General features: G+C 45.8%; 1 protein-coding gene across 2 annotated transcripts in view; it reads left to right on the forward strand.

Moving 5' to 3' along the window:
• Positions 1-14,369, forward strand: part of arfgef3 (ARFGEF family member 3) — a 152,118-nt gene extending 137,749 nt beyond the window's left edge. For both annotated transcript variants that reach the window (XM_048601100.1, XM_048601101.1), the window contains 2 exons: positions 4,890-6,096; positions 8,804-14,369. In XM_048601100.1, coding sequence (XP_048457057.1) covers positions 4,890-6,096; positions 8,804-8,995 — 1,399 coding nt within the window. In that variant the 3' untranslated portion in view covers positions 8,996-14,369. The remainder of the gene's footprint in view (positions 1-4,889; positions 6,097-8,803) is intronic.
• Positions 14,370-15,875: the final 1,506 nt, after the last annotated feature.

Below are 15,875 nucleotides of genomic sequence, written 5' to 3' on the forward strand. Positions count from 1 at the left end.
ATAGTTCCCTTGATAGTCCCAGTGCTTTTATTCACCTTGTATGCACATTCACACTGACTTTCACCAATTCGGAAGGTGTCCCAGGACCATATCTGAAGGATATCTTCCAAATGGGTTCCCTTCTTCTTAAAAAAAATACTCTGTCAAGTTTATAGCTTCTCCTGATACTTCTAAAGCTCATTAGTCAAGCTTTGAACTTGCCACTACTAAAAATTGGATCTGACTAAAGACGCCTTAAAGATGCACCTTAACATTTAGATAGCCTCTGAACCACAGATGTGCTTATTACAACAGTAACCCACTCCTGCTCATCGTGCTGTGAAAATGGTGAGGCTTGTGGTTGGGGCTGGCATGTCCAGTTTCAGGCCATTCTGACTGCACTCTCCCTGTCTTAATGCAAATTCAGGCCCAAGTGTTTCTGTTTATCCGACATTTCATGCTTTAACCTCCAATCTAAACATTATACTCCTTCAAATAAATCTCTAAGTTAAAGTAATAATGTGAGCCATGAACTAGATGATTTTGAGAATCGTCATAATAATAATTTAAACTCTTCTAATTTCCCATGTCTTTCTGAATGGGCCTCGCAAATTTTAAATTTAATGTTGATCTCATTCTCTGTGCACCTTCTCTGCAGTTGTAACATTGTATACTTCGCAATGTTCTGTTACCCTAATGTGCTTTATAAGGTATGACCTGCTTGTATGGTATGGTGGTACAGTGGTTAGCACTGCTGTCTCACAGTGCTGGGGTCCTGGGTTTGATTCCAGTCTTGGGCAACTGTCTGTGCAGGTTTCCTCCCACAAAGATGCCTAGGTTGGGTGGATTGGCCGTGCTAAATTATCCATAGTGTCCAGGGATGGGTTAGCCATGGCGGGGTGCAGGGATAGGGTGGGTCTGGTTGCAATGCTGTTTGGAGGGTTGGTATGGACCGAATGGCCTGCTTCCATGCTGTAGGGATTCTATTCTATAAACAAAACCTTTTGTTGTATTTAGGTACATGTGACAACAATAAATATTTCATCCAAATAGGAATTTTTGATTTCTAATTACATTTAAAATTATATCACATTGTATTATTATACTTGTATATAAGGTAATTTTAATGTAGTATCTAATTTTATATAATTATGTAATTGTGTTTTAATTGTTATTATTGCTGTTTTCTCTGTCCTGTCTCAACCATTTATTCTAAGCTACATCCTTCAATTATTTCATTGCTAATCTGTATTTAAACCAGAAGAGATCCAAATTAGAAAGGATGATTACTGTTTTCTTCTGACATACACCACATTTGCAATGGTGCTAAATAATATCAAGTAGTGTTTAGTCATCTTTTGGTGTCAAATACTAGGCTTTTTCCCTGATTCAGTTTGTACTTTTTCTCCAACCTTTAGTACTTGATTTTCCTCCTAGAGTCCAGTATTACGTCCTTCTCCTAGTCCCCAGGGTTTAATCCTCCTGTAGCACCCTGTGTTCAATCTTTCCTCATGTCAATCAGAGTTTAACCTTCTTGTTGGTGTTAAATATTCCTCCAGTTTAGACTGCACTAACTTTCCTCCTCTTGCTTCTTTCTCTCCACGCTTGACTGTCGAACAGGAAAATAGGGTAAGCGTTCCATTTTCATTACGTTGGGTCATGGTCTTCCTGCAGTTTGGAGTAAAAAAAGGATCAGCCTATTGTTTGACAGAGCAGACTCCTGCTTCCTGTTTCTATGTTAGTCAGTCACAGGCTGCTCCATTCTTTCTGTTTGTACTCATCTTGTGTTCAATACAAAACGCACTGAGGTGGATAGGGAAAGGGACACAGATTTCAGACGTACACCAGAGAAAGTAAAAGCCACACATCTTGATAGTATTTTGTTCCTTTGTTGACTTTTGATGCGTTTCGATACACACCCAAGTTGACATTCAATTGGTGGTTTGAGAGGTCTTGCCAAATTAACTTGTACGGTGGGTGCAGATTTTTGAGAAGAAAATAAATCAGTATGAATGGAATGGTTCCTGGAGAGGTGGAGAGCAATGAATTCTTGGTGTGTTGTTGTCGAGTATAGTTCTGGCTTCTGTCACAGAAGGCTCTCAATTCAGATTGCAGCCCCAAGACTCTAGCACTAAAACCGAGGCTGTCTCTCCAGTACCAGAGGAGCGCTGCAGTGTTGGAGGTGCTGCATTTCAGTTCAGATCTCAAACTGAGGCCCACAAGCCTGCTCAAGCGAATGTGCAAGATCCTGAGACACCATGCAAAGAACAGGGGAGGGGTACCTGGGGTCCAGGCCAATATTTACCCCTCAATCAGTATCACAGAGAAAGAGACTATCTAGTCACTAGCGGCTGTCCCTCGATTTGAGGATGATGTCTCCTCAAATTTATGAGTTGCTGCTGTGGGTCTTCATGTGAGCGATCAGTCTGATTCTCGACACACAGATCTTTGGGTACCATGGGAGTATGTCCCATGAGGTAGTGTCTCTCTCTTTCTCTCTGGAGTGCAGGATTTTTTTTTCCCATTTCCTTCCTTCACTGCTGTTCCTCTGTCTCATCTTTCTGGTGTGTGGACTCAAAGGGTGAATCAGCTTGATGGACAAGGTGTCGCCATTTTGAACAAGTGGTCATGAGCTGCTCCCAGTCACTGTTGTCAATACAATCAGGCATCCAGGAGAGTTTCAGAGAGCCATTGCAGGGATGAGGAAACAGGACCTGGGTGGGAGTGGGCATTTCAGGGCCATTCAGACACAGGTTCGAATCCATCATAGTTTGTTTTACAAGAGTTTTGCCAGGACGCTTGTGAAGCTGGCTTCAAGAAGGACATTAGCATTTGTTCAATGGTTCTCCCATTGAATCTGGAGAATGCAGTGTATGCATTGCTGGTGGAGTTTCTCTAACACTGTCTGTGTCACTGGTACACAATCCAGGGCTCATTGCAGTGCAGCACTGTGGTGCTGACTGTTGCTCTGTATATTGCTGTATGTGGCGGTCTTTGTTATGAATAAGTCGCTCCTGTAACCTGTAGAACATTGTTGGCAAAACGCATCCCTTGCCTGATCTCCTTGTCATTTGTGGCCTTTTGAGAGAAGTGACTGCCAAGGTGTGGGAAAGGCTCAACATATTCCAGAGTCTCTACGACACAGGAGGTGACTGACCAGGTCTGGTTTGATATGAGTTTTGTTTGGCAACATCCAAGGACTGAACCAAGTCTTTCAGATGCAAAATTAAAGAGATTGAGAGGGGCTTACAAACTTGGTGCAAGTGGAAATGACACTGCAGCCTCCTGTCTACTGTAGGTCTTCCGCGTTAATGGTGGACAATTTAACTTCGGTATTAAAGTGACTGAAGTTAAAGTGTTTTTCATTTGGACAGGATTAAATAGTCACAGCAGAGGACTTTTGATCTTTGATGAGGTGAATAACCGCTGATAGGTAGACTGTAATTAGTAGGGGAACCTATCATACAGTTTTGCTTGACATCAGTCAGATATCAAAATTGTCTGCTTCAGAATTCCCACTTGCAGTACTACCATCAGGCTGCAGTTACAAGAATGTGATGAAGTTTCTTACAGATTCAAATCCCTCTAGAACAATCCATAATAGCCTGGCAATTTACCCAACCAAATGCTTTGGTCACATTGTTGGACGTAATGAACAGTTCCTAGTGTTGTTCTCCTCATCTTTCTTGGATTGAGAGCAAAGACCATGTCAGAAATTTCCCCTGGAACGTCTCTGGCAGCATTTCCTCTTTCACAGGAACTGACCGAATCAGAAGAATGTAGGTCAGGACTTTCCCTGCTATAATTAAGAGGGAAAAACCTCAATAATTTCCGCTGCACATGTTATCCCCTGCCTTGAAGAGAGTTGCATTTCTGAAGTGGACTGGGGAAAGCTGCAGTTCTTTCTCCTAAACCCACAGGATGAGTGCCTGAATCCAGTTGCCATCAAAAGCACTATATAAATGCAAAGTTTATTTCAGTGCTGGCTGCATGTGTGCCCATAGGATAGGAAGGACTGTGAACCTCTGAAAGAGTTATCCCATCAACCCACTGATATGCCACATACCAACAATTTTCATTTACAAAGCTTTTAATATTATAACATGTTCAAACTGCTTTATCAATGCAATAGAGTGAACAGCACAATCTGTGATTTTCACAGAAGTGTTCCTCTCACATTTAATTATATTTTACATTTAATTATTTAAATATTGAAGCCCATTGCTGTCATTCCTTTCCTGGTCTCCATGCTGACTGCCTCTGTAATTGCTTACTCTCCTCATGTACTATCCATTTCCCTCTGAAAATTGGCATCAGCATCAGCTTCTCAAAAAGTCCACCTTCGGCCACTGTCCTCACAAACTCTCAAGCACACACGAACACGCAGTCTCACAAACACACAACTCACACATGCACACCTGTGTACTGGCAAACATGCAGCTGTCACACACTTGCATACAGAAACCTTTGTACACTGCCAAACACATAGCCTTAAACAGACGCACAACTGCCCCAACACTCAAACACGCAGTCATACACACATACACACACATAGATGGACTTAAACATGCATTTGCACGCACATCCCAAACCTGCACTTCTTTCTTCTAGAAGGACAAGGGCAGCAGATACTACCTGCAGATTCCATTTCAAGTCACTCACTGTCCTGACTTAGAAATATTCCCATTCCTTTAATATCACTGGATCAAAAGCCTTGGAACTTCCTCCCTGACAGTGCTGTTGGCGTATGTACACCCAAAGGAGTGGAGTGGTATATGGAGGCAGCTCATCAACACCTTCTCAATTAGGTATAATTGGGGACAAGAGAGGATTAAAAAAATGCACACTTTCACTTGTATTTGTTACTCTGTGTGCCCTGCCGGCTAAATCATTTGTCTTTTGATTCACAGGATCCCATTCCGGACAATAGTGGTGAGCTTGTTGTCCCACCAGGTGTTACTTCAAAATCTCTACGATGTCCTGCTCGAAGAGTTTGTCAAAGGCCCTACACCAAGCGAGGCTTCAGACCGGACTGTCAGCTTTGGAGAGACCAGGCCAGCCAGCTTCCTTAGGTACATCTCCATGCAGAACTTGGCCGTCATCTTTGATCTGCTGCTGGAGTCTTACCGAACGGCCAGGGAGTTTGATACGAGGCCTGGCCTGAAGTACCTACTGATGAAAGTCTCGGGAGTGGGAGGGGCTGCCAATCTCTACCGCCAGTCGGCAATGAGCTTCAACATTTATTTCCAGGCTTTGGTGTCTGCCATTATGACCAACCAGGAGAACATAACGGCCGAACAGGTCAAGAAGATCCTGTATGAGGAGGAGGAGCTGAGCTCGGATTCTTCCCAGCAGTGTTCCTCGGAAGATGAGGACATCTTTGAGGAGACAGCCCAGGTCAGCCCTCCCAGGGGAAAGGAGAAGAGGCAGTGGCGAGCGAGGGTGCCTTCTCTCAGCATCCAGCCAATCAGCAACGTGGACTGGGTCTGGTTAGTAAAGAGGTTGCACAAGGTGTGCCTGGAGCTCTGTAACAACTACATCCAGCTTCACCTTGACCTGGAGTGCTTGGCAGAGGAACCCCTGGCGCTGAGGGGTGACCCTCTCTTCTTCCTGCCCTCCTGCTATTCTGAGGGATCCACCCCATCCACTGGGGGCATGTCAGGCAAAGATACCCCTTCAGAAGAGGGCTCCAGGAGCCACGTAAAAGAGCTGGAAGATGGGAAGCCCAAAGGGCCCAGCAGTGCCCCCTTGAGCCCCAACGTGGAGAAGAAGGAGCAAGGCCGGAAGAAGGAGTGGTGGGAGAGTGCCGGTAACAAGATCTACACCATCGCCACCGACAAAACCATCAACAAACTCGTCTTCGAGTACAAGAAGCGCAAGCAGCAGCATAACCTGGCCACTTTAGTCAAGGAGGGGAAAGCAGAGAAGGGGGAGGTGGCACTGGGGAGATGCCCAGATTCCCCTCTCCAGAGGCCTCAGCAGCTGCTGGACCAGACCCAGATGCGGCATTCGCTGAGTGCAGGCCCCGAGCTGCTCAGATTGGAGAAACGATCTCGTTCTGGATCCACAGTCAGCTCCCACAGCGTCTCTGTGCGTGACACTGAGGCCCAGATGCAGGTACGTTTCTCTCTGAATGCCGAAAGCCACATTTCACACAATCCGCGAACAGTACGGTACAGGAGGAGGCCATTCAGCCCAGCCGGTCCACTCGGGCTATCTCAAAGCGCTTGTCCCACTCCTTCTGCTCTTTCTCCAGGTCACTTCACTTCTTTCTCCTTTGAGTCCTTATCCAGTTCTCTTTCGAAAGCTCCTATTGTAGTTTTAGTCGCCATATTGAAGAACGGATATATTTGTATTGGAGGCAGTACAATGAAAATTCACTAGATTGGTCCCTGAGATGAGGAGCTGAATAAACTGGGACCATACTCTCTGGAGGTTAAAAGAATGAAAGGTGATCTCATTGAAACATACATGACTAAGGCAGACTTATGCCATTCGGCCCATTGATCCTGCTACACCATTCAGTGAGATCTGATATCCTCAACTCCACTTCCCTGCCTTTTCCCCATAACCTTTGATTTCCTTCCCGATTAAAAAAAACTATCTCAAGCTTAAAAATGCTTGATGATCAGGCCTCTGTGTTAAAGAATTCCAGAGTTTTGCAAACCTCTGTGAGATGAAATCCCTCCACTTCTGAGTCTTTATTATTACAACCCCTCATTCTTAGACCATACCCTCTGGTCTTAGACTTTCCCACAAGGGAAGCAACCTTTCTGCATCTACCCCTGAGAATCGTATATGTTTCAATGACATGATTCTGATGAAGCTCGATAGAGGAGATGCTGAGAGATTGTACCAGCTGGTCAAGGCATCAATAACATAGGGGCACAATCTCAGGATAAAGGGCGGATCAGTTGAGATTGAGATGAGGAGGAATTACTTCAGTCAAAGGGTTGTTGACATTTGGAATTCTGTATCCCAGAGATTGTGAATGCTCTGTTTATATATAAAAATCAATGTAGAATGTGGAAACAGGCCATTTGGCCCATAGAGTTCACACCAAACCCTCTGAAAAGCATCCCTCCCAGACCCAGACCCCTCTCTATGCCCATAATCCCACATTTCCCGTGGCTAACCTACACATCCTTGGACACTATGGGGCAATTTAGCACGGCCGATCCACCCAACCTGCACATCTTTGGACTGTGGGAGGGAAAACAAAGCACCCAGAGGAAACCCACGCAGACACGGGGAGAATGTGCAAACTCCACGCAGACAGTCACCCGAGGGTGGAATCGAACTTGGGTAAGGGCGGGATAGACAGATTCTCCTTTCAGGGAATCAACAGCAATGAGCGAGAGTGGGAGGGTGGGTTGGTGGTGGATGGCAGGGGAGTGGAGTTGAAGACTAAAATCATGAGGTAGAATGACAGAGCAGGCTTAATGGGTCAAAGGGTCTACTCCTGCTCCTATTCCCTGTAATGCTCGCAGAGAGGTGAACAAAGCAACCCCTGATTATTGCATTCGACGCATAGATCCCAGCCTGGCGTCTGGTTGTTGCTGGATTGCCAACACAACAGTGGATCTGATGGATTGTTGTACAAAACCCAACAGGGCCCCTATCTGCCCTTCAGGACTGTCTCCTCCCAGGTTACATTCTTGAATCCTGACACCTCCTGAAGTGACGTAGCAATCCTTTCTTCTTTAAAAGCAATCACTCAGCAACCACCACCTTCTTGGGACTACCAGGGATGGACAATAAGGAAATCCTCCTGGAATTCTGCTGATCTTCCACCAGAGCCCCCTCTGCCCCACAACCCTTAAAAGATTATTTTACGTTGTACCAGTACCATCCAGGACAAAGCAGCACCCACTTGTTTGGCACTATCTCCACAAGTGCCCATTTCCTCCACCACTGACGCTCAGTGTCATGGAATCATACAGTACAGAAGAGGTCTTTTGGCCCATCGATACTGTGCTGCTAAATCTACACTAGTCCCACGTCCCAGAACTTGGTCCACAGCCTTGAATATTATGTCAGCAGCAGCGCTGTGTACCATCTACAAAGTGCACTGCAGAACATCAGGAGGACAAGGGCTTCAGAAACTTGGGAACACCACACCCTGCAAGGTTCCCCTCAAAGCCACTCACCATCCTAACTTGGAAATATATCACCAATCCTTCGCTGTCGCTGGGTCAAAATCCTGGAATTCCCTCCCTAATGGTTTAAAACTGCAGCTCACCACCCTCTCAAGCGCAACTAGGGAAGGGGCAATAAATGCTGACCCAGCCAGCAACGCCCATGTCCCATAAATTAATTTTTTATTTAACTTGGAGGGATACGGGCCAGGACCAGGCTGGGACCAGTTTAGTTTGAGCTTATGTTTGGCATGGACTGGTTACACTGAGCGGTCTATCTCCGTGCTGTATGACTCTATGACTCAAGCTGTTTGCCTCACACTCCTCCAATTCTGGCCTCCTGCACATCCCTGATTTTCATTGTTCCCCCATGGGTGGTTGTGCCTTCAATTGCCTGAGGCTTAAGCTCTGAAACATCCTCTCTCAGCTTCTATCTCTCTCTCTCTCTCACCCCTATTTAAACTCCTTTGATTCACTGGCCCCAAATTGTGGCTCGGTGTCAATATTTTGACGGTATTCCTGTGAAGAGCAGCCATGACCTAATGGAATGGCAGAGCTGGCCCGGAAGGGCTGAGGGCCTATTCCTGTTCCTGTGTCCTGAGGGAGCTCGGTGAGCGGTTAAAGGTGCTATACAAATGCAAGCCGTCGTTGTTGGCTGACTGACTAAAATGGCTTTTCTGCCCTAGGCCTGGACCAACATGATCCTAACAGTCCTCAACCAAATCCAGCAGTTGCCAGATCAGATGTTCACTGCCTTGCAGCCCTCCGTCTACCCGAGTATCAGCCAACTCACGTGCCACGTCACCGATGTCCGTGTTCGGCAAGCTGTTCGAGAATGGCTGGGAAGAGTCGGAAGAGTTTACAATATAATTATGTAAAAAAAAGAGAAAAAAGTATCTCGACAGTAAGAGAAAAAGAATCTATATTTATGAAGCACAAGGGTTAACTTGTGAGTAAATGACTTACTTTTCCAACCCCGACTGAGAAATATTTTTCTTACGTTACCCTCCAAGATCCAAAACCAACCATTGTTACTGGGATACGTCCGAGGCCATTAGCTTGCTCCCTGAACCCCAAGTTGTCACTTCGGGGGATGTGTCCTCTCCTGCTCCCCACCCTAAGGCAGCCCCTCGGGATTGAGGGAGCCTTGCGTTGGAGATGGAGGGATTTGAAGAATCAGAGCAGCGGTATGTACCATCTACAAAGTGCACAGTGGGCTGAATGGCCTGCCTCTGCTCCTGTGTTTTACGGTTTTTTATTGAAAGTGGAGGGCCATTGCAGTTCAGTGTGAGTGAGGTCAATAGTGAGGGAGCTCCAGGACAATTAGAGGTCAGGTTCTGCTGGTGAGAGACACGAATGACCGTAAGCAGATCCATATGTTCATTTATGGTCAGGGACAGACTGAAGCCAGACTCAAGGACTTTGGACACTGTGTTGGGATGTCCCTGTAGTTTTATCTGAGAGTAAGAGGGTGGCGTTCCTACTAAAAGAGGCAACCAGGCACTGACTGGGATGGACAGGTCAACAAGGGCACCCATTTTGATCCACCTTCATTCACCCACCTAAGCAAAAAAACAAACTTGCAGTCACTACTTGGGTGAAAGTTCCAATATTGAGAGGGTGGGTGGGATGGGCAGGTATTGGCTGGGGCCCCGTCTTACACCATTACTTTTCTGTTGAAGTCGACGTGTTTCCGTCCATTTTGAGTTTCGCCTGTATCCAGGCCGTTGCTTCTTTAACAAGGTTCCCTCTGCCATTCGGCTTAGAAAGAATACTCCAAGATTTAGTCACTCGTTCTGTGAAGCTTCTCTGTGAAATCTGTCTGAATGTTACCTCACTTCCGTGGGGGACAGTTTAGCTCAGTTGGATGGAAGGTTGGTTTTGTAGAGCGATGCCAACAAAGGTGGGTTCAATTCCCATCACCAAACCTCTCCCATTGCCTGAGCTATGGTGGCCCTCAGGTTAAATCACCACCAATCATCTCTCTAATAAGAAAGCAGCCTTATGGTCCAATAAGACTATGGTGACACACACGTGCACACTTCGCTCCTGATCTCCAGCTTGTGACCTGCCCTGACTTACCGCGAAATTAAACTTTTAATGTGCGTTTTTGATGCCAGTCTCTTAACAGGTGCTGCTTTTTTGGAAGTGTTTTTAGTAAATAGTGTGGTCTTAAGGTAGATGTTTCCACCGTGAAGATAACATTTGTCACTTGGATGTTATTAAGGCCCCCAGGCTGCAGTTTAATAGTTGCATTGGTAAACAAATTGCATTACATAGCGTCCAGGGACACTTTCTCCATCTTCAAGTGGCTGTATAAATTGAATTATCGCATCAGATTCCAAGCCTACTGTTCTGTTGGCTCCTTGACGTCGGACCTCATGTAGTTTGCTGTTTCTTGTCTCAGAACTTTGAACGTTTAATTTCTGAGACTTGAAATGAGCCTTTTACCCACAGGAACTCTGAATGCAGATTTTGGAAGAAATATTTCACCTACACCCACTCGATTCAAATGGGCAATCTTCCAGCACGTAAGGAGGCCATTCAGCCCAATGTGCCTTTGCTGGTTTGAATGAAGAGTTCTCCAAACTAACCCCATTATTTTTGATGTAATCAGTAATTGAGCTGAAGCCCTAAGTCCTAATGTATTGCCGGGACAGAGTTCTCACACAAGGACAGACAGGCTGAAAGTGCCACAGTGATGCCATGGATACTTATCCTGGTGTCTCCTCCTTGACTCAGTGTCAGAAATCACACAACACCAGGTTATCGTCCACCTGACGAAGGAGCTGCACTCCGAAAGCTTGTGATTTTAAATAAACCTGTTGGACTATAATCTGGTGTCGTGTGACCTCTGACTTTGTCCACCCCAGTCCGACACCGGCACCTGCCCCATCTTGACTCGGTGTGTCAGTCACTATCCTGTCAATCACCCTGGAACATTTCTACATGAACGATGCTATTGCGATGCCAGTTGTTGTTGTAGGGGTCAGCTGATCCACCCATCCTGTGGCTGATGCGACCGCGTCAGAATCCACTTTGACGTTGAACCGACAGTGTCCAGTCCCATGAGCTGTTTGTCCTGATTGGCCTTGGCAGAGATTTTCAACCAGACAGTGCTCAATACAGCTCCCACCCCCAAGCTGGATAACATTGAATAGAGGGACGGAAGAATGGAATCATTATTTGTTCAGAGTAGAATGTATAGAAGAAGGTGCATTACACAAAAACAAAGTGAAAGTGAAATTAGAGAAATGAGAAATGGGGATGGGGAACGAAGGAGACTAGCTGCATGGTCATCCCAGGAGTTCTTTTACCCTCACGTTTCAAATGGATGCCCTACCTCCCTCATGGCATCTCCATCTACCCCAGTTTTTGTCATTTTCATTGGCTATCCATACTGATCAAGAAGACCATGTGATCCCAATTCATCCACCACCAACACTCAGTAGCAGCAGTGTGTACTATCTACAAGATGCACTGCAGAAATTCACCTAAGATCCTCAGCCAGCGCCTTCCAAACCCACGGCCACTTCCACTCAGAAGGACGAGGGCAGCAGATACATGGGAACAACCACCCCCTGCCAAGTTCCCTTCCAAACCACTCACCATCCTGACGTAGAAACATATCGCCATTTCTTTATTATCCTGGAACTCCCTCCCTAACTGTGAGCAGATGCTGTGAATGTTTCTGCATCCCATGGACTACAGCAGTTCAGCTTGCTCCTCACCACTTTCTCCGGGGCAATTAGGGATGTATAGACAGACAAAAAGTGCTAAAAGTACTCAGCAGGTTAGAGCACTGCTGGATCTGAGCATTTCCAGCAAATGTTATTTAATATTCCAGTTTTCCGGAATTTGTAATGTATTGCCCACACTATGTGCCGTCCAAAGCCTCTTTTATTCTCCGAGGGCCCTCTTGCTAATGAGAGAGAATTCTCAAGGATCTCCAACCCTTCAGGGGGCTTGCCATTCCTTTCAAGTCTTTGATGTTTTTCTCGTTTACTTAATTAACGTGGAGCTAAAGTGGCTAAGTCGAAGAAATGATACAACGACCATTGCAACGGGCTAGCAGAACAGGCCTGAGAGGCTAAACATCACCCTCCTGCTCCTGTGCTGTCCCATCCCAAACATATTACCCATCCCACTCTCTACTCCTCTCCCATTGGAGATGGTGGCCAAACAATTTATTACCAGCTAATTTGTCGGTGTATATGCCTCTTCCTTAAGGAAGAGCCCCTTCCTTTGATTTAAGAACCGTAGAAAAGTTATGGCAAAGAAAAAGGCCATTCAGCCCACCACAAGTGCATGGGTATATCAAAGAACTAGTTGCCTGCTCTGAACCCACCTTCCTGGTGCGCAGCCTTGTAGATTATCGTGCTTCAGGAAGCAGATCCTGATTCCTTTTATTTGAGTTGGGGGTTTTCCCCTTTAACACCAAACTGAGCAGCCAGTTACAGATACCCATGTCCTCTGTGGGTGAAAAGTCTTTTCCTCACATGCCCTCTCATCCTTTGGGCATCAGCTTCCATCTGTGTCTGTCCCAGGAATAGACCTCTCCACTCGGGGATACAGATCTTTTCTGTATGTTCTGTACAGGCTCCCCTCCTCCCTCGTAATTTTTCACACCTCGATTTCTATTTTCTGTAACTCCTCATGCCTCTTGTCTCAGTGACTTGGCAGCGAGTGTGATAGAGGGGACCCAGGACAGCAATCAACATGTGGGTAAGCCAGTTGGTGCTCTGTGTCCTGCACTGGTGTTGTGATGCTGAGCGTGTGTTCTCTCACTGGCACCAGAACAGTATAAGGAGGATTGAACTGAAGCACGTTCTCCCCTCATACATTCCGATCTTGCCTCGCGACAGTCATTCCTCAGCTCAGGGGGCTCCCAGCACCACAGGCCTGTAGTGACTAGAATTTCAAACTCCTGGGATTATACAGTGCCTGCACGCTCTCTCCCTCCCTGTACACTCTCTCTGAGACTCATGCTGCCAGTCGCCAAGGCACCCATTCCTAATGGCAAGGTGGTTCACATCAGACTCGAAAGACTTATTTTCCGGTTGGCCGTTCCTGGGGCTGACCTGGAGTCAATCCGGCAGATCTATCTTCAGCAGCACAAGGGGATCAAGACCCCAAACACTCCAGAGCCTGCAGCATCTGACCCATTGCAGTGCTGGGAGGAGTGCTGCAGTAGTCCTAGGCACTGTCTTTCAGTTGAGGTATTAAACCGAGGCCCAGACAGGAGGATGTAAATGATTCCGGGGCTAGCTATTTCGAAGAAGCAAAGTCTTCCCCAGTCACCTGGCCAATATTTATCCCACAAGCAGCTTTTCTAACACACACACACACAAAAATGTTCTTGGCTTGCGGGATCTTGCTATGCCTAAATTGACTGGCACATTTCCTATCTTACAACAGCAGGACTTCATTGGCTGGGGAGCACTTTGTAAAGTCCTTAGGGAAGAAAAGGCAATACGTAAATGCAATCTTTCACCTTTGCCATGTTGTTTACCTGAGCTGACAGTAAGGGTGCTTGTCAAGTCTTATAGGCTGTCCTGCAGACACAACTGGAAGATGACAGATTAGAATCCAACATCGGGGAAGGAGAGGGTGTACAGGGAGGAGAGAGCATACTGGGAGGGAGATAGCGTACAGGGTGGGGAGAGCGCGTACAGGGAGGGAAGAGAGCGTACAGGGTGGGGAGAGAGCGTACAGGGAGGGAAGAGAGCGTACAGGGAGGGGAGAGAGCGTACAGGGAGGGGAGAGAGCATACAGGGTGAGGACAGCGTACAGGGTGGGGAGAGTGTACAGGGAGAGAGCGTACAGGGTGGGGAGGGGTGATTGCAACATTGCTCCTCACCTGAAATCCCAGTGAAGTGTCCGTTTGTGCATCTCACACCCACAGTATTTCATACTGGGTCAGATCTGAATCTTGCGTCGTGTAACTGTATATGACATTGTTAAATGTGCCCATTGCCATGTGCTGTTTGTAGTTGCTGCAAAATAACTCTCTTTTTATTCACCTTTTATTTATATTGTATTTGTGTTTTTAAGAAGTCAGATATTTAAGTTCACGTTTGGCTGGCCATTATCGCTTAATTTACGTCAAGGAAAATCACATTTGTGTACATTTTTGCGCTGTCAATATAAGGCTGCCGTTCGTTCAGAATGACACTTTAATAAGCAGTTGTTGATGATCTGTATTTATAATGCTTGTATTGTAGAATAAATATTGCCAGTGAACATCATAAACTGGATTTTGCTGCTTCTGTTTTGCTGTCAATTTGATCTGTGTATTAGCTGTGGCATAGAATGGATAGCAGTGGCATCTTTGGGATAGAAGATTGTACATTTGATCACCCTGTTGAGACTGTCATCATGTAACCTACACTTGCTTAGTGTTGTACCAGGCTAAGACTACTGTAAAGTACTGCTTGTTAACAACTGGAAGCTGGTTAACACAGATTAGTTGTGCAATCCCAGGAAGGAGTTAAGCAACAGCCTAAACCAAATCATATTTATTGCTGCCTTCCCAGGAGAGTGACTGCAGCAAAGATCGAGTGCTTATATGATGGGCAGACTGGCCTCCTTCAATGCTGCCTGTCTTCACTCTTTCCCATGAGCAGTTCACCCCTATTGTGACTGGGTTAGGTGAGTCGATTGCTTACCTAGTCCCAGTCCTCCATTTGTCGTAATAAGGTCTGAATTCAAAAAGCGAGGTGATGTTATTTATCTGGGTGTCAGACTGTATATAGCTCAGTGTCAGAAACAAAACAGTCAGGTTCCTGAAGTAACAATTGGCTAGAAACCAAAGTTACTCAAGTGAAGGTGTGGAAATTGTGAGGCAGCAGGGCAAACCATTGAGCTACCTTGCCACCCCAATCTGCAGGAGAATCAATTAAAACATACCTTCACCTTGGACTCCTTGGAAGAAACATTTTGCAAAACAAAGTTGTCAGTTTGCAGCGGAGAAAATGTTGCATTTGCAAAGAGCACAAGCTACTCAACTGGAGTCACTGGGTATAAAATACTCCAGAGAGAAGTCACAGTTTGTGTGTTGGATTTGAAAACAGGTTGTGAGAGAGAGAACTTGCTTGCAGCAACAGCCTTTGCCTTTCTTCATCATTCTCTGAAATCTCTCTCATGAAAGTGTGAGAGCTGGAAACCTACTGGAAGACATAATTACTACAACTAAGGGTTCCCAGAGGAGAATTCAGAATGGACACCACCGGAAATTCACTGGATTGGTCCTGAGATGAAGGGGTTGTCTGTCTCCAGAAGTGTGACATCAGTCAGCTATAACAGATCCAGAAAGACACCCCAGCACCAACATTTTGTGTAAAGTGACTTCGGTTACAGACCAACATTTAGAACACTTTATTTTCTGAATATAACTGGCACTTAGCCAAATTGCTTTTAAGATAATGCTCTTTGGAATTTTTATACTTTTTCCCAGACTTGGAGCTTGTGTGCTTGTTCATTTATTTTTTATTATTCATTCACGGGTGTGGGTGTTGGTGGCTAGACCAGCTTTTATTACCCATTCCTAATTGCCTGGGGGGTCGGGGTTAAGAGTGCTGTGGGTCTGGAGTTACAGGTAGGCCAGACCAGGTAAGGACAACAATTTTCTTTCCTAAAAGACGTTAGTGAACCAGGTGGGTTTTTCCTGACCATTGACAATTGTTTCACAGACATCGTTAGCCTCTTACTTCCAGAGTTTTATTGAATTTAAATTCCACCATCTGCCAGGGCAGGATT

Source organism: Rhincodon typus, chromosome 9 (assembly GCF_021869965.1).
Source record: "Rhincodon typus isolate 14 chromosome 9, sRhiTyp1.1, whole genome shotgun sequence".
In the NCBI taxonomy this organism is placed as follows: domain Eukaryota; kingdom Metazoa; phylum Chordata; class Chondrichthyes; order Orectolobiformes; family Rhincodontidae; genus Rhincodon; species Rhincodon typus.